We start from the raw sequence: 18,338 nt of genomic DNA, 5'->3' as shown, positions 1-18,338 counted from the left end.
AATAATTTAGTCAAGAAGAAAGAAAAATGCATTCATGTTTTGGTGTGGCAGATCGTCAGTTCTGTCCTTACAACGTATATATATTTAAATTACATGTACCAAATGAAAGTGAAGTCAATAAAGAAGTGTGCGTCTTCCTTTGGCTGATCGCTCTAGCGGTCACCACAGCAGATCTGGTTTTCCTCTTTACCTCCTGCCTGGCAGCTCCATCTACAAAATCCTTTGTCCAGTATATTCACCATCCCTCCTCTGCACGTGTCCAAACTATTGAACATTCACATCTCACAACTTTGTCTTCAAACTGCTCAACCTGAGTCGTCCCTCTGATGTACTCCTGTCTAATCCTGTGCATTCTGGGCACTCCCAGTGAAAATCTTAACATCTGCATCTTGGCCTCCTCTGGCTCCACTTTGTGACTTTTTGTCAGCGTCACTGTCTCCAAATACATCATACCTACCGTCGTTGTTTTAATTCTTGGTGCTGTCCATCTGTCACAAATCAGCTCTGACATCCACCCACTCTACCTTGAAAATACTCTTCTTCACCTTCTCTTATGTTCGCATGCTCATTTTCTACATTTATCAGCTCTTCACAGGACTCTCCCACCTTCTCAGCACACTCTGACTTGTTAGCACATTTCTATTTCTCTTTGATCACCCTAACCTTCTGTTCTTTCTCTCGCTGATTTTGAATTATGACTGTAAAATATCTGATCTGCTAGGTTTAAGTTTACTGTTATTACAATTATTTAAACAAGTACAGTTAAAATGTAGAAATCACTCCACTTTCCCTTGAGAAAAGTATGTCATTATTGTATTATCTGGACTAAGAAGTATTTTCTTTACTGCAGTTCAATTTCATTCACTTAAATTTGTTTTTGGTAGCGTATGTGGGCTTCCATATAGGGTGGACAGGTCATGCTTTGTAGGCTCAGTTTCGTAGACACGGATTAAGCCTAGACGCAGGATAAAAGAAACATTCAGGGAAGTTCTCCAATGAAAAACGGCTAAATCCATGTCTGGGAAACCAAGCCTGAGAGATTTGCATTCAGATTTAATGAATGCAAAACTCTGTTTTTGCACTGAGGCTCCTGCAGTGTTGTGCATTAAGAGTCATTTCACACCCTCATCATTGTCAAAATCTCTGATCATGTCCACAATCTTGGTCAACAAGCCAAGCCTATCGAGCATGTTAGGTCCATTATGTCTGTTTACCTTCAGTCACATTTGAACCATCTAAACGAGTAAGATTACTGTTTACCCTTTGCCATGTTGCCCCCTAAAAAGCTGCTTATTAACTAAGCCGGTGTCATCTAAGGATTTCATCACTATCACCGACTGTCAGCTGCAAATATCAGAACCTCAAAGGTCTGACAGTAAACACTCTTTACTGTATGCCCAGCACAGACAGCATTCATAATTGATGCTGAAAGTGCCCAACTGAATACACCTCCACTGACTGTTGGAGCTTAATGTGGCTGATTGACTGGCTGATAAGAAGGAAGATGTTTGTAAGAACAACAAATGAGCCAGTGATTAAGTATGTTTGTGTATAGAACTGAAGAGCAGCTCAAATTCATCTGCAGTTAATGTTTAGTTTTGTTGCACAGCTGAGTAGAAAAGCTTCTTTCAGAAATTACTTTCTCTTGCAAGTCTCCCTGCTCACCACTAGGTGCTGCATAAAGGTTTTCAGAGTCAGACCCACGTGATTTTGTCACATGGAAGATGTAGTTTGCATAGCATCGCTGCATTATAGTGCAGGTGACTACAGATTAGTTGTCAGAGTGGCTGTGGGCTGATGTGGTGATCATGGCTGAGGATGTGGCCGTGTCAGAGGAGATCTTAACAGACGGTCTCACTCTGCTGGTGAACATGGGCAAAGTTCTCCTGCAGAACGCCAAGGAGGAGGCAGCAGGTAGGGCTGATCCTAGTCGCAAACCCTGTTGAAAACTTTTCACACTTTAATGTGTGTTGCTACCAGAATATCTAAAAACTTCCTAGAAATGTATGTTTATGCTTTGTTAAAGTTTTGTTCTGCCTCTTTTGTAATTCGGCATATAAAATATGCAAATTATCATTTAACTTTTTTTTAATGGAAACTTTATTACTGGGTAATAACCCTGTGTGTGTGTGTTATGGCTGTTTTACAAAGAAGTAAAACCACACACAAAAAAACAAAAACAGAACAATAATTATGTCTATGTTTGTCTGCCGAATTGAAGAAAAGATATTTTTATAATAAGCTGATGCTTTATCTTCGTTGACTAACTGCTTTATAACAGTCCCTAACCTTAAGAGTATAAGAATGCAAGAAATTTGAATGAAGTCTGGGTTTCCTATTGAATATTTTATAACTTGGCTTCTGGAGCCTTGTTACTGGATTAAAGGGGCCTGCTGGCATGAAGGTGGTGTAATGTAATCCCCGTCATGCCTATTGCCAACACAATGACATTGCACAAACAGCTTGACCCTGTAACTGTGGCCCTTTGTTCTCATGCAGAATCTTTGGAGAATTTTGTCCCACATAAAATCACCACTTTATTCGGCCTGATCACAGCTGGAGCTAGATTCTACAGCAGGTAGGATTTGGCCGTAGACGCTTAAAGAAGCACATTTCTCTGTGTCCTTATGAGAAAAATAATAACCGTTCAATCTGTTGAGCAGCATTGAAGTTAAAAAGAAATGTGAAGCGGAGGCTGTTTGGCAGAAGTCTTATCAGTAAGTATGTTTAAATAGCAAGCTGAAATAAAATGCCATTTATATTTTGTGTGGGTGATATAGAATTTTTCTATCCTTATTCCTTCTAGCATTTGAATTCAATGACACCATTATGCCATATTAAATAAATTTAATGAAATGATGTTTATTGAGGCAAACGTATGAGGGAGACCGTGATAATCCCAATACACTGTGGAACAACTGAGAGAAAACACAGATGATGAAACTCTTCTTTTGTCCCACTTGTAACTGAAAACTTTGCCAAAAACATCCCCAAATTTTTAAGACTTCTCTTTTTTGTTATTAAGTCAGCTTCTACTTCACAAACCACAAATGACGAAAGGCTCTTCACAGCTATGGTTGCCAAATAAATCTTTAACAGCATTTAGCCACATACCAAGCTGAAGTTATTGCTTTACTAGTTTACAACATTTACATCATGTAACATTAATCACCTACAAGTGATCTCGAATAAAAACAGCTGGAGAAAAGAATAGCTCTTATTTACTTTAAGATAAATCCATCTGCAGACCCAAGATGTGTCAGTAAGTGTATGTTGCTTCATTTTTGTTAATGCTGAAAAGTCTGGCCCTTTGGGAAACTGCTGTATTCTGCAATCTACAGTCTTGAGCAACCCCTCATGTTTATAGTCTGCTGTAACCTCCTAGGACAGGAGTCCCCAATCCCAGTCCACGAGGGCCGGTGTCCCTGCAGTTTTTAGTAAATGGTAAAATGGCCTGTATTTATATAGCGCTTTACTAGTCCCTAAGGACCCCAAAGCGCTTTACATATCCAGTCATCCACACACACATTGGTGATGGCAAGCCACATTGTAGCCACAGCCACCCTGGGGCGCACTGACAGAGGCGAGGCTGCCGGACACTGGCGCCACCGGGCCCTCTGACCACCACCAGTAGGCTACGGGTGAAGTGTCTTGCCCAAGGACACAACGACCGAGACTGTCCAAGCCGGGGCTCGAACCGGCAACCTTCCGATTACAAGGCGAACTCCCAACTCTTGAGCCACAATCGCCCTTTAGATGTGTCCTTGATCCATCACAGCTGATTTAAATGGATAAATTACCTTCTCAACATGTCTTGAAGTTCTTCAGAGGCCTGGTAATGAACTAATCATGTGATTCAGGTGTGTTGATCCAGGGTGAGATCTAAAACCTGCAGAGACACCGGCCCTCGTGGACTGGGATTGGGGACGCTTGTCCCAGGACCTGGCGTCCACATATGTGGACATCACATTTTGGGTTATTTAGACCAAATATTTGCTCTACAAGGGCCTGATATCCAAAAAAAATCTGGTAATTCTTTGTTTTTACATTCATCGGGCCCCAATCAGCCCAAATGTCAAAGAGAAATTAAAAATGCATGCCTTGGAAGAGGTCAGGTCTTAGGAGGTTAAAGCAGGCAGACTCTCCTGTAATGTTTTTTCTTTAGACATTTTCTTCTTCATTTTCTCTCATTTTTAGTCCAGTTGTTGCATCTGACCAGTTTCAGAAGTATGTTTAAGCAATTTAACTTTCAATCATAAAAGGGTACATAACAGATGAACCATTGTTGTGTCTACACACAGTAGAGAACTTAGTAAAATAAATAAATAAATAGTGTTTTTAGCCACTTTGTTACATCTTTATAGGAATCTGAAAAATGCCCAAAATAACACAACTTAAAGAAATTCCAAGAACGCTGCCTAAGAGAATTCAGGCTGTGTGAAGAAAAAAGATGATCATATCACAGATCGACTTTCAAGCTAATTAAAATTGTAAAAACTCTGTTTTTGCTCATACATTTGCTTATATTTCAATAGACTGATGCACCTGTTTGACATTTTCCTAGCAAAATATGAAAAAATTAGGAGGGATTTAAGACTTTTGCACTGAATTGTAACTCCTTAGAGCATCATGTATAAAACACGCAGTATTAGCTCAGCTGCACTCAGTGCTGTTATGATGCTGACTGATAGATCTTGGATGAACGACAGTGGTGCTGACTGAAGCTCTATCACCAAACTTGTGTGTTTTTCCAGCCATGCAGCAGTGAGAGAGCAGGTGCAGGAGCTTCAGCAGCTGGAGGTGTGTACAAGTGCAACTGTTATTTCTTCTTATTGTTATATTATCCTTATTTATTTATTTTTGAGCTACACAAACTTAAATTTAAGCTTATCTGGTTGAAATGAGTTTAAATTAAACCCATGACCCGTTCCTTTTGAACACTTTAAACTGTCTATTTCTTTGTGTGTGTTTGTGCTTGCAGAAAGAGTGGGACTCTTTCCTGGAGAGTGTGGACAAAGATCTGCAGACAACAGATGTGCAGCTGTCTGGAGGAAAGACGGCCGACAGTTTGAGCCCAGAAACTCTATTCACCGATGGAAGAAGTGGAAGGTAAGTTTGCAAACCCGGCCTGAATGTGGTGCACCAGCAAAAACCAGTTCAGAGCATCAGCTGGTTTGAGGTGATGTGTGTTGTTTTTTAACTGACCAACCTGGGAAGACCATGTAGGTTTTTTTGTTCCATGAAAACCAGAGATTAGTTTCATTAAGATGTGTTGTCTTGTGTTGTATTTAAAGGAGTGTGACTCTCAGTCAGTACCTGGGTCAGGGTCAGAACCTGCTGCTGGTTCTCCTCAGACATTTTGGATGACTGCCGTGACGAGACCACGTGACCGAGCTGACGGCCAATCAGGTCAGCGTACCTTTATTCTTATTCCACTAGAAAAAACCATCGCCATACTGAATGAACTTCAACACTGAAAAACCACAGGCACACAAAAAACAAAAACACACTGTTACTTTTTTATGAAGACAGAATTGGAAATTGAATTACTAATTTAGTCATTTAGTAATCCACAAATTGTTTGTTAGGATCAGAACAGAGAAAGCCAAGATTAAGGTTTAAATTCATGAAGGCCAGTTTGTGATGTTAATAGTGGGTTTAAGGTGTATCGGGGGTTAAAAAATCACAGAAAAACAACAGTCAGCTCAAGGTCTTTTTTATTGTAAGGTAGAGACCCTAAAATAATAATACAGAGAAAACCCCAGTAATCAGAGGATTACTCTGATTACCCCCGCCCTGTGAGCAAGCACATGGCGACAGTGGGAAGGAAAAACACCCACGACCCAAGTTCGCTCATAATATTTTACGTCTTTTTATTACTGCATCTTTTTTATAAGCACTTAGTTTACAAGGACGAAATCTTTGCTGCAAGCACTGAGATCCCAATGAAGCCACAAACAAATCTTTTCTTAGCAAGACAGCCTATAACATTGTGCTGAAATACCCCTTTTACCTCTTTGAGGCTTCATTCTGTCTACAAAAGATTCTAAGATGTTTTTCCATAGTGGCTGTCTTCACTTAATCTTGCATCCAAAACTGGTTTAAAACTTTTTAAATGTGTAAACAGTGTTTATCAGTAATTAACATTGTATCATCCCGCAGGCTCTGCTGGAGGCTCGGTCAGTGCGGGTCTTGGTAGTTTCTTTTGGCAGCGTCGAGGGCGCTCAGCTGTGGTTGGAGCAGACTGGATGTACCTTTGACATTCTGCTGGATCCACAGAGAAAGGTTAAGAATTTTTTTTCCCCCGCTCTGATCGTCTGATTCAAAAACTGTAACTTCTGCTTTAAAACAAATTCAAATAAAAACAGTCAGTCCGTCTGCATATTTTACTACATTTTATATTTATATTCAGTGCTGGTCGGGAGGTGCATAAACTCTAAATAGGCCACTGTAATTTATAGAAAGTAGATTTGGCTGTGACTCAGTACAAACAAACCGAGGGACCCGGAGGATTTAGCAGCTGTTTGATGATGTGTCATAAAAGCCCAGCGACCTCAGCCTCCAAACCATTTATTCAGAAAAGTCAACCACCAGATGTTAGCTGGAGTCAAGTGGAAACAACCAAATATGAAAACAGAACATTTTCCACATGCCACACAAGCAATCCTCAGTCGCAAAAAATGCGACGCTGATGCATGCTACTGACTGTATAAACCGCATTAAATGTCTCTTTTCTGGCACAGGTGTACAGAAGTTTTGGCCTTGGCTCATCCTACGCCAAGGTGATGAAGTTTGGCTGCCTGCTACAATACTCAGACTACGTAGTTGCAAACATAGACTTCCCAGATTTCCCCCATCGTCTGCTGGAAGACAGTTACCAGGTAAGAATGCACAAGTCTGTGAAAACCTTTGACGAGACTCTTGTGATGACACATTGAGAAATCTATCCAAGGATGGATTTACATGCATGAGTATCTCGCATCCTTCTTCTATCCCTTGGATATTAGCAAAATGAAAATCCAAGTTGAGTCCCTGAAGTCCTGCGAGATTAATATTTTTTATCTTGTATGCAGAAGATCAATGTTGAACATTATAATTAACAGTGTGCATAGAAATAAAATGAAAAAATGCCCTAACACCCTCAGATGCACTTAGCCACCTTATATGGAGACAGCTTATGATTAAACTGAACAAAAGCACTGTAGATGTCTCTTTGGTTGAAGTCTATCTAACTGCTTTGGTAGATAAATGTGCTCTTTCCAGCTTCTTCTATTCAAACCTGACCATGATGTAACTGAGGACACTTTACTTTAAAAGTGAAAATTAAAATGATGACAGAGGTGAGGCGGTGAGAGTGTGAGTTTGTAGAAGTCAGGATATGGTTCAGATTCTTTTCTAACAATAACTTTAGAGATAAACATCCAGTGCCATCATTAAGTCCTTCTCTGCTTCAGGTCATTTTCATGTTCTTGGTTTTGTATGTGGCCCTAATTACAGGCTCATGTCTATATCTGTCTGTGTAGCTGCATCAGCCTTTTAGAGAACACGAAACCTCCGTGATCAGGGTTGGGAAGGCAGCGAAAAATCCTGTCTTGCAGAACACCAGAAGAATATTTTCTGTTTCTTAAAGCACTTTTCACAAACTATATGAGAGCAACTACTACTACTTAGTCGTTGGTTATAACCAGAAGCGCTCGGGAGGTCTTTTGGTCAGTTAAATGCATCAAATGCATCAGGTGAGACATGCAGACAGAATAAATGCAGGTCATAATTTGCACAGAAAACAATAACATATTTATTGTGTTTTGTCCTTTGGAAGAAGAGGGCATGTATAGTATAAACTATAATGTTTAAGCTGAAACAGCCGGGGTTCCTTTAAAGGAAAAAGTAATTTATGGCTATTTATGGGACTCCACAGGGTTCAGTTTAAAACTGCAATACGTTTTTATACCACTTGGGGGCAGTGACACATTCATATTGTCCTTTTAATTCAACTTTACTGATTAAACAGTTATTTATTTATATAGGCGGCATGTTATGGAGCAACATGTTCATTATTTTTACATTATTGCTACTTTAAATCCCCGGGTGACTCTTTTGTTTTAGAAAATTAATTTTAAATACTCCATAACAGACAGGACTACCACATCCACCGTAAAAAGTCAGACTGACCTTCAAATTTTACAGATTTAACTTCAGGAGTGGTGATAATTGAATAATGTGTGTCTGTCTTTTCAGCTAGGAGGTGACTTTTTGCTGGACAGTGCAGGGAAGGTACTTCTCTCTCATCCATCGAAAAACCCTCTGGACAGGCCGACCGTGGAAGACGTCTTGCAGTCCGTGGACTCCGCAGGACAGTCCACTAACTCTGCTCACAAGCAGAAGCTGTGAAATTCATTCAAACACAGCCTCAGGGGTACAAGTCGTTAAACGCATCGCTGACTCCTCACGGCAAGCGCAGCTCTTTGGCTCGCGTTCATGACGTCACACCTTACACTCATGACATCATGAAGGGGTGCGACTGATGTTCCAGCGCGAGGCAGAGACATCTGCTCTTCTGTGTTGCGTCAGCATGGCGATGCAGCATTTCAAATAAAGTAGTGGATTTGATTAAAACAGAATTTGACAATATATTTGTATTATTTAAATTTAACAAAGACTGAAGATTTTACCTTTTAAAGGTGCATTTAACAGGTTTGGATTTTAGTGACCTCAAGTGACAGTGAACGGTAACACAGTTTGAATTACATCATTACCCACAAATCACACAGTGATATGAGACTACTGCAAAAACCTTTTTATAACATATTATCTATGATCCATGAGTAGTTTGATGATAAAATCACTACCCAGATAAGGCTGAGCACTAAAAATATGTTGAAAAAATATACTGACATATTAATTTATGGTCAAGTATGTGCCCTTGCTTTATGTTTTAAAAATGTGACATTTATATACAAAGTTTCTCCACATATGTGAGAATTTAGGCAAAATTTAACAAGAACTATAACTTATTTTGTAGCATAAAAAAGGAATTTACCTCTATATTTCTAAACAGTTGTGATATTGCAAAGGTTTTGTCTTGGTATGAAAATGAAAACTCATTTTAGTCCACTGATTTAGTAGTACTATTTAAAAAAAATGAAAAGTAACACTCCTTACGAGTGAAGCAAATCTCCCTTTTACCTGTTGAACATGTTGAACAAACTTTAATCAAACCATAATAGTAAAGATTAAAAAAAAAAATACATCCAGGCTTTTATCTACACTAGTTTTCTCTTTTGTCTTTATGCATGGACTCTGGTTCAGGATACATTTGCACACAGTGATGTGTCATTTTAAGGAAGTAAAAGAGGGTTCAGGGTGGGACTGCAATAACAGAAGTCACACCCAGCACTAGACTTTGTTAAAACATCTTCAGCATGAAACATAGAAATGCTGCTTAATTCCACTTTAGCCAGAGTACACACTGATTCATCCCTTCAAGTTCAGTATGTGCTGATCCTGAGAGAAAAAAATAACTCCAGCGTTCCATTTATCTCTTTTTTGGAAACTTGACAAATATTTAGAATTCCATGAATGAAATCACAGCAGAGTCCAGACTGGCTTTAACTCATATTACTGCTGCTGCATGAATAATGTAATATTCATAAGTCTGATAAAGCCTTATTCAATCAGTACACATCTTGTATAGAAATAAAGGATTTCTGAGACATTGCTGTAAAACACTTTAAATACTATAAAGTATTTCCATTCAGCAAGAATCTACTTAAACAAAGCTACAAAGTTTTAAATGAAAATAAATTATTAGAAAATTGAAATGGGCTTTGTTTTCTAATGAGCTGCTGGTGTTTAATGTCATAAAGAGAGGCTGTTTGGAAAAGGTTCCTTTTAAAGAGCCACCCTGTCATCAAATTCGCACATATAGTTCATGGTTCGATCGCAGTAGTGGTCCCACCAGTCGCCATCATCTGACGACATCGCCACGCAGTTCTCCCGCCTCCCTCCATCTGGCTGGCTGGACAGGAAGTGCTTACGCCACTGGAAGTACGTGACCCGAGTTCCATCGTCAAAGAGGTACAAGCCCTCAGAGCGGAGGTCGTTGACTCCCAGCCAGACCGGCCAGTTTCCAGGGTGGAAGAAGTTCTTTACGTAGTCAGCCAGGGCCTCTTGCTCCTTTCGATCACGGGGCATTGCCATGCGTCCTCCACGTTCTATGCACTTCCTGGATGCTCCGGCATAATCTTCCAGGCTGTTGTACACCAGGTAACACTTGTATCCAATCCGTTGTCCCTTCTCGCAACCTTTGAAGCAGAGAAAAAACAAGACTGGTGCGTTTTCAGACATTTACCACAAGTTTCTGAATTGGCCACTTGAAGCGGACTCCAATAGAAATAAACATGTAACATGCATGGTTTTGATCTCTATGGCTAATCTTCCCCTTCATTGTAACTGCATGGAAGACTAAGTTTATTCATTTATTAATTTTTTTAAAATTGTGGTATATCTTGAACTTATGGACTATTTGGTGCATGGCTGCTTTGAGTGGTTGCAAATAAACTAAACCTCTTGGCTGTTTGTGGAACTTTTTAGAGCATTTTTAAAACAGCTATCCACAATCTAAAGATGCAGCTTGCTAACATTAGCTGCTAATGTAACATGCTATCGTGTTGTCAAAATATGATCACTTCTGGCTGAGGAAACAAAACCGGAAAAAAAAAACCACATATGAAAACATGCTTTCTTTTGAAAGCAGTCGAACAATTTGTTATCCTTTCATAACCTTAATAAGTCATTGTTGAAAACATGTTAGCGGGGAGAAATTAGCATGGCTCTGTTATCTCCATTTTTAGCTGAATTTTGGTCTCTACCGTCTCTTAAGGGAATCTGTGTTTGCTGAATTTTTCAGCTTTATGCAAATGTTTTTATATGCTGGTTAGTCTGAACAGGGAGCATATGTGGGTTTATTTTCCAATGAAAATGGTTACCATGCAACCAGAAGAGTGAATCAAAATAGATTCATAGCCTGAATAAAAACATGCTAAAACAAGCCAGAGGAGTGCGGGAAAAAGTGGTGAGTGTTCTCTCTTTGAAATGCTGGTTTTGATTTCAGGCTTGAGAACTGATTGATCTTCCTCTTTTGTTTTTTTGTTTTTTTTAAGAGGATCAAGTCCCAAAACCAAACCAAACCAATGTCACGCCTCTTGTTATTATAGCTACTTGGTTGATGCCTGGAGTGCTGAGCCATCAGCACGATTTTTAGTTTAAAGGCACGAGTGCACCTCACGTACCCTTTAATTTTGCTCAGAGTTGACAGAAATGCTGTAAAATTTCAACACACCTTGTTGATACAAACATAGGCGTATTTGCATATTACTGAACAGTTGATATGTTAGTTCCTGCATGTTGCATCATGTGTCCATGTTGCCATTCAACCTTCCCTTTCTTTGCACATATCCACTGTCCTTCTCTGGCCTTCAGATTTTATTACCCCTGTTAATTAGTATTTATCCTCCAATTAAATTTTTAGGTGTATTTTATATATATTTTTCTCACTATTTTCTCATTACTGATAGTTTAACAAATAATTTAACGCTACAAAACATAAAATAGAAATTTATATTTATACAATATTTAGTCTGCTATTTTAAAATGCCATAGTGCAGGATGGGATGCTTGAAGTAGATCTAAGGAAAAATGATTCACATGTACCTTCGAGTCTTCCGATCTCCTTGCGGTTGTCCTTGCTGTGTTGGTAGACCTCCTGGATGCTGTCCTCCAGCTCACCGACTTTAGCTGCCATTTGAGTGATGAGGAGCAAGAGAAAGACGGGAACATAAAAGTAGGTACAGCGAAAGGCTTTGTTCCCATTAGATCTAAATCGAAAATAAAAGCTCCCGTGGTACAGCATTAATACCCCTACTCTCAGTTTCATCAACACCATCACCAGTCTTACCATCCATCCTGGAGAGACGATCCATCAACTGGCTGACTTTAACATCCAGAGTGTAGTGACCGACATTCAGCTTGTGGATGGCTAGGTCCATACTGGCCAGTCTGGATACTGTGGGCCAGAGTGGATTGGAAGTGAGAGCACAGTATGATATTTTTTTTTTTTTTAAAAGAGAACACACAAAGGAAGGCTACCGGCATACAGATATGTGACTTTCCAAAATCTGGACACTTCTTACTCCAGAAACAAAACAGAAAAGCCCTTAATTAGCCTGTCAAGAATGTCCAATGATACGGCCATCAGTCTGTGGATGCACTCTACCAACCAACGTTGGTAGCATAACTTATCTCTGTACGCTTTTTATTTTCTATTTTCTATTTGGGTTCCCCACCCACCCCTAGAGTTTCTTTTCTTTTTATCTCTTTTCTCTCTCTATCAACTCTTAACTCTTGAGGGAGATACCTCGCTGAGATGAGGCTTAAAGTTATCATGATGGTGAGTGACATCACAGATTTCTGACTCGTATGACCAAAACCAACACAAATTTCAACATTTCTAAAATAACGTACAGACATAGTTGTATGAGTTCTCAAAGTCCGACACTGGGCTGGTTGGCTCTGCTTCAGGTTCTGGTAGAATATCGGGAACATCGCCTCTTGTCCTTTTCACCTCTGGTTCATACGCCTGATGGAACACACACACACATAAAACTCCCAATCCATCACATGTAAGTGTGTTTAGTGTCTTGGCTTTAGTGGTTAAAGTAAAACCAAACCCAACTTCCATTTCTTCCCAAAACAAACTTATTAGGGTTGCATCCAAATTCCAGTTTAGACACATCTGGAGCTGTTTTACATTCATATTTTCCTTATCGCAGAAAGCAGAAGCATTCAATATCAAGTCAGGCCAAGAATTTTACTCCTATTACACTTATAGAACACAGAGGAGCTCAACCAAGTTTATCACTTTATATTTAGATTTAAGAGCTCAGTGGATAAAAATGTTACCATTTAAAAGTTGAATATCTTAGCTGGAAAGCACATGGTGTAGACTTTGATCGACAACAGCAATATATTTACAAGTATCAGCACGTTCCTTCGGTGGCTTATGGCATGGTGGAGGGAGAGGGGTGCTTTATTTTGAAGTCAAACACACATACAGACAAGTCCAATGAAAGAAAAACCTGTCGGGTTGATCTGCTTCTCTGGGTGTGTCATCATCAGTTCTTCACATGTCCTTTCCATTACATCATAACTTATAGTAGATAAATCAACACAGATTACATCATGTTTTCCACTTTATTCTTACATAAAGATAAAGAAAGAAAACAACAAAATCTGCCTTAGTGTGTCTTAATTGCCTCATTCACTGAAACACTCACAGTCACTCATATACATTTACTACATATGAAAGGGATCAGAGTCTCAACCTAACAAACAGGCATGGCAGATCACAGTTAAGAAAATGCACGACAGTGAGAGCAGCCTCTAATAGAAAGAGCACATACAGCATATGAAGTCCTGACCTGTGCTGGTGCAGCGCTGCCTGTCCCCATAGGAACACACACTCCCAGAGAACATAAACACAGCAGAGCGAGCGAGGTGGCAGCCGGTCCCATTTTCTGCTTCATAGTAACTCTGCTTTTCCTTCAGCAGCAAAAACTCCCTCTGTACCTCCTAGTCTCTCTGTCTCTCTCCTTCCACTGTCTGGGTTTCTCTCTCTCTCTCCTTCACTCCTCTCCTACAGTAGGAAGCCAGTAGGAATCTCCCTTTAGATGTGTGAATGGGAGCTGGTGTACAGCCCTCTTTAAAAAAGGGGGGGGGATCACAGGTATCAAACAGGAAAGTCAAAATAAAGCCCCTGTTGCCTGCTGCCCGCTCTGCTGTCCTCCTTCAGAACAAGAACTCCTTTCAAACAAAGGAAAGCTCTTTGTTTTTCCTACTACCTCCCATTTCCACTCTTTGTGTGCACACTGTGGAGTTACAGGTCTCTGTCCGGTGGAAAACATGTACAGTATGTCTAAAACGTAAACAGTTCACGAACCGTGAAAAACAGCTTTGTTACCAGCTTTGCATTAATGTATTTGAGGATTTACCAGGGCTTTTATAACATACTCAAACTAACAACAAATATATGGGATCATCCAAAGTTTATGATTGAATTAGGTTAAAATAAAAGCTTCATTCTTCCTGTCTTTTCAGTAACTGCTTTTTTCCAATTTTCCTGTCCTTGAGTTAGTGTGCAAGAAATGTTTGATTGGCCAGCAAAAAAATGGGCATTTTATTTCAGTCCTTGAAAATGTAAATAAAAACAGAATGCAAACATTTGAAAACCAAATTTTTTAAACCTAAAAACACAAATAACACATTTGTGAAATGAAAGTTAGGATGGGGATGAAAGAACACCGTAAAACCAAATATCTGGTGGATTATCTGACATATAAAAAGAGAGATGGGAGTAGGGCAGAAACCGAAACTGAATGTTCATGATGTTCAGGCTCTCGTGCAAAGCTGCATCAAAACCAGAAATGATTCTGGAGTAGAAATCTTTGGCACGGGAACATTTCTGAAAACCACTTGTCTTTGGACTGAAGATGAGGCGCACAGTTTGAAATCGAGCATTTGTGATGCTGTCGGCATGCTCGTGGCACGGGAGATCTGCATCTGTTCAGAAGTTCCATTAATGCAGAAAATGAAATATGCAGGTTTTCAAGCAACATATATTGTGATCGTTAGCTTTCAGGAAAGATCATGAAAACTGTTATGTCTGCTGTCCAAACTTGTCATGCACTGAAAGCATTTGGAGCATAAAGAAACACAAATAGAGCCCCAAAACTGTTGAGTGACTGAAATTCCATATTAATTGAAGAAACTGGTTGCAGACTATACTAATAATTGAGCTACCAACTACCCAAATGCTGCATTTCCTTCCTTGAGATGCTCTGCTAGGACTTTACTGCAGCCACCTTCAGCTGCTGCTCATTTGTGGGTCTTTCTGTATTTCGCAACTGAACTGTGCTTTATGGGGTTGAGATCAGGTGACTTCACTCGGTAATTGATGAATACCCCTTTTCTTTGACTTAAACTCTTGGGTTGCTTTTGCAAGATGCTTTTGGTCAGTTTTGCAGCATTTTTTTAATCAGAGCAGCGTATCGGCCCAAACACTTATAGTCCCAGCTGCTTCTATCAGCGGCTCTGTGATAGGCTGGCAACTTGCCCTGTGTGTACCCCAGGTTTTCCCATATGACAGCTGGGATAACCTCCAAGGCCCCCTTGCAACCCTGAACTGGATGGATGAATGGATGGACGGACGGATGGACAGACGAACTTCAAGCAGTCACCTACAAACACTAGTGATCCGGTTCCACTGGCAGTCATGTTTGAACATGACATGACGCCGCCTCCATCATATTTGACAGATAATGCGGTATGCTTCAGATCCTGACCTGTTGCTTTTCTGTTATCATTCTGGTACAACTTTTTCTTCGTTTGATTGATCCAAAGACATTTTCCACACCTGTGCAGCCTCTGTTAGATGTTTTCTGACAACGTTTAACCTGGCCTTCTTGTTTTATCGACAGATTACACCTTGTTGTAAATTTGTATTTTTATTCTCGAAGGCATCCCTTGATTGTAGACTTGGACAATAATATTCTGAGCTCATCCAAAAGTGTTCCTGACTTTGTTAGATAATGTGAAGGGAATTTCTTGACTAAGCAAAGAATTCTTTAATTGTCTTCTTTGGTCTTTCAGGCCTTTTGTTGTTGCTGAGCTGGCTACTGCATTCCTTCTTTTTAAGGACGGATCAGACTGTTGATTAGGCCACTCCTAAAGTTCCTGCTATGCCCTCATTGGGTTTATTTGGGTTTGTGAGCCTAATGATGGCCTCCTTCACTTACTTGAACATCTCTTTGGACCTCAAATGCAGTGGTCCACTGGAAAGCCACCACATGCTAGATCAGCACTTGGAATAAACTTCAGATCTTTTATCTCCTTAATTTTTTCAATTAAAAACAATGAGAGAACAGACATCACCTCACAGTCGACTGCCAATTAATTTTGAGCTTCTGAAAATAGGGGACTATGCATAAAAATGGTTGCAACTATTAAACAGCTAATGGAAGATTTTTGCCAAACATCTTGAATTAAAGCTGAAAATATTACACAACGTCTCGAGTGCTTGATTTGAGACCTGTTTTCATGATTTAGTGATATCATGGTGTCACATTTAAAATTCTTATGGACTTAACTATTTTTAGCTAAGGGTTTTACAGTTTGCAAGTCATACTACATATCATATCTACACAAACAGTCCTTTTATGAATTTGGCTAAATGTGTATAATATAAAAGTTGGACAGTTTTCTAGTATAATTAAATACATTGGTGGTAATAGAAATATAATTTTGTGAATTTGTTTAGGAAATTGTGACATAATGACGAACCTGCCACTGAAGAGAAACCTTATGTAAGTGGCCATGTGTGCGTATGTGTGTGTCCATGTGTGTTTGGGCCTGCAGCAGGAGGTATGCCAGTTAAAATGCCACAAGAATCCAGCAGAATTTCCAGGGAAGCGAATGAGGAAAGGCTCTGCGATGTGGAGACTGGGTGGAGCTCAGACGGGGACTGTGAGGGACAGTCGGGTCTGAGTCGGCAGGACAGCTGCACATGCACAGCTGTTTCAGTAACACAACTGATTCCAGACATGTTTCCAGACCTCAGTTTTGAGTGGAGCAATGGTCTGGAAAAATAAATGAGAGCAAGAAAATCCTTGCTTTGACCTCATGGTTCCTTATCGCTGGTTTATAGAAACAGTGAATAAAACACAATGTATTCAAATGCATCATTAGAAAAATATCTTCCTTTTTGCCTCATGGAAGATTTTGAAGCACACACTTGGGCTTGAGGAAATTGTCACTAAAAAGTTTTTACTATATTCTCAAAGGCAAAACAAAAACACCAAAATAATCCTCTTTAGTAACAGTTCTGCAGAATAGGACTGAAATGCAAACATTGCTCACTTATCATGGAGTATATCAGCAGTAAAATATCTGGATGACTCAGTCAAATTTCCACCTAACCCTGTCATGTTTGACCTGGGAGGGGAAAAACATCAGTCAGGAACAACACTAACAGTTACTAGATTATTTCTTTTGGCTCATAAGACATAAGGTAACAAACTTTACACAACAAGAGTCCTGTTTCTGTTTTCGTTGTAACTTTAATACCATTCAATGATTTTCATTCACCCAGATTTTTGATGAAAAAATACATCTTCACCCAAACATTTCCTGAACACAAAGCAGCCATTCAGGGTCTGGAAGCACTGGGTGGTGCTTCAGTGAGGCAGCCGGACTGGACAGAGGTGCCTCAGTCCAGAGTGTCCACAAGCACTCATAATACATAATGTGATAAATGAGCAATATAAGATAGTTATGAGTCAACTCTGACCATTTAATATTAATTAGTTCTTCAGTCATTCATTGTAGTCTAATTATAGATAACATAAAAGTGCAGATTGAAATCTGCTAACAAGTCTGAGGGAGTAGCCGACTACTGCTGATACAGCTTTATTATGACTGCACAGGGAGCTGTGCAAAGACTCAAAGGGCCTCAAGTGATTTCACCTGACTCAGTGGGACTGAATGTTCCCCAGTTTTGCTCAACTCTGCTAGATGCCGAGCGGCATTCTGGGTAATTCTGGTGCCAAATTTTGACTAGGAGGACGAAGCAAAAGCAAAATATCTCTGGCTCTGCACATGTGGTAGAGAGTGTTATCGACCATTTGGAAGATTGGTGGTTTGATCCCAGACTTCTCCTGTTTAGAGTCACCAATCAATCAAACATGCCTGGCTTTGGATCATGGGAGAAATTTCTGAGTTCTGAGACAGAACCCACACAGGCACATCGGCAACATGCAGACTCCACAAAAAGGTTCCAGCCGACTGGTGGATTCAAACCACCAGTTTGTTGTGGTTTGGCCTGACAGTTCAAAGTTTCAGATACTATTTTTGGATAGTAGTATATTTCAGATACTATTCAACAACTGAGGTGGTTCAGGCATCTCACCAGGATGCCTCCTGGAAGCCTCCAAGGCAAGATGTTTTGGACATGTCCTACCAGTAAGCAGACCCAGGACTTGCTGGAGAGATCATATCTCTCAGCTGAGAGGAGAGGTGGCTGGAGTGAGGGAAATCTGGGCCTCTGTGTTCATATGGCTTCTCCCATGACTCAAAGCTGGATAATGAGTGGAAGTGGGATGGATGGATTTTATCAGCTTTCTTGCAAAATTGTTATAGTTCTGTATTTTCTAACTAGTTTTTTTTCTAATTATTGTTCAATTGAGTTAAGTTTAGTTTCAATTCATATCCAGAGTGGTTTTATTTTA

The 18,338-nt window shown here is 39.9% G+C and overlaps 2 protein-coding genes across 2 annotated transcripts; one reads left to right on the top strand and one right to left on the bottom strand.

Moving 5' to 3' along the window:
* Positions 1–67: 67 nt before the first annotated feature.
* selenol (selenoprotein L) lies at positions 68–8,621 on the top strand. The gene is made up of 9 exons (XM_014336216.2): positions 68–1,914; positions 2,500–2,578; positions 2,664–2,717; positions 4,755–4,800; positions 4,982–5,109; positions 5,295–5,409; positions 6,163–6,285; positions 6,744–6,881; positions 8,239–8,621. The coding sequence occupies exons 1-9, from the start codon at positions 1,809–1,811 to the stop codon at positions 8,389–8,391; spliced, it is 942 nt and encodes a 313-aa protein (XP_014191702.1). The 5' UTR covers positions 68–1,808; the 3' UTR covers positions 8,392–8,621.
* Positions 8,622–9,891: 1,270 nt separating this feature from the next.
* On the bottom strand, positions 9,892–13,749 carry clec11a (C-type lectin domain containing 11A). The gene is made up of 5 exons (XM_005930482.3): positions 13,479–13,749; positions 12,523–12,637; positions 11,957–12,064; positions 11,713–11,796; positions 9,892–10,304 (listed from the first exon to the last, which is right to left on the bottom strand). The coding sequence occupies exons 1-5, from the start codon at positions 13,581–13,583 to the stop codon at positions 9,892–9,894; spliced, it is 825 nt and encodes a 274-aa protein (XP_005930544.1). The 5' UTR covers positions 13,584–13,749.
* Positions 13,750–18,338: the final 4,589 nt, after the last annotated feature.

This window comes from Haplochromis burtoni, unplaced genomic scaffold, assembly GCF_018398535.1.
Source record: "Haplochromis burtoni strain Fernald_Lab_line unplaced genomic scaffold, NCSU_Asbu1 Contig_93, whole genome shotgun sequence".
NCBI lineage: Eukaryota > Metazoa > Chordata > Actinopteri > Cichliformes > Cichlidae > Haplochromis > Haplochromis burtoni.
The sequence above is the reverse complement of the archived record's forward strand: the minus strand, read 5'-3'. Positions and strand labels throughout refer to the sequence as shown.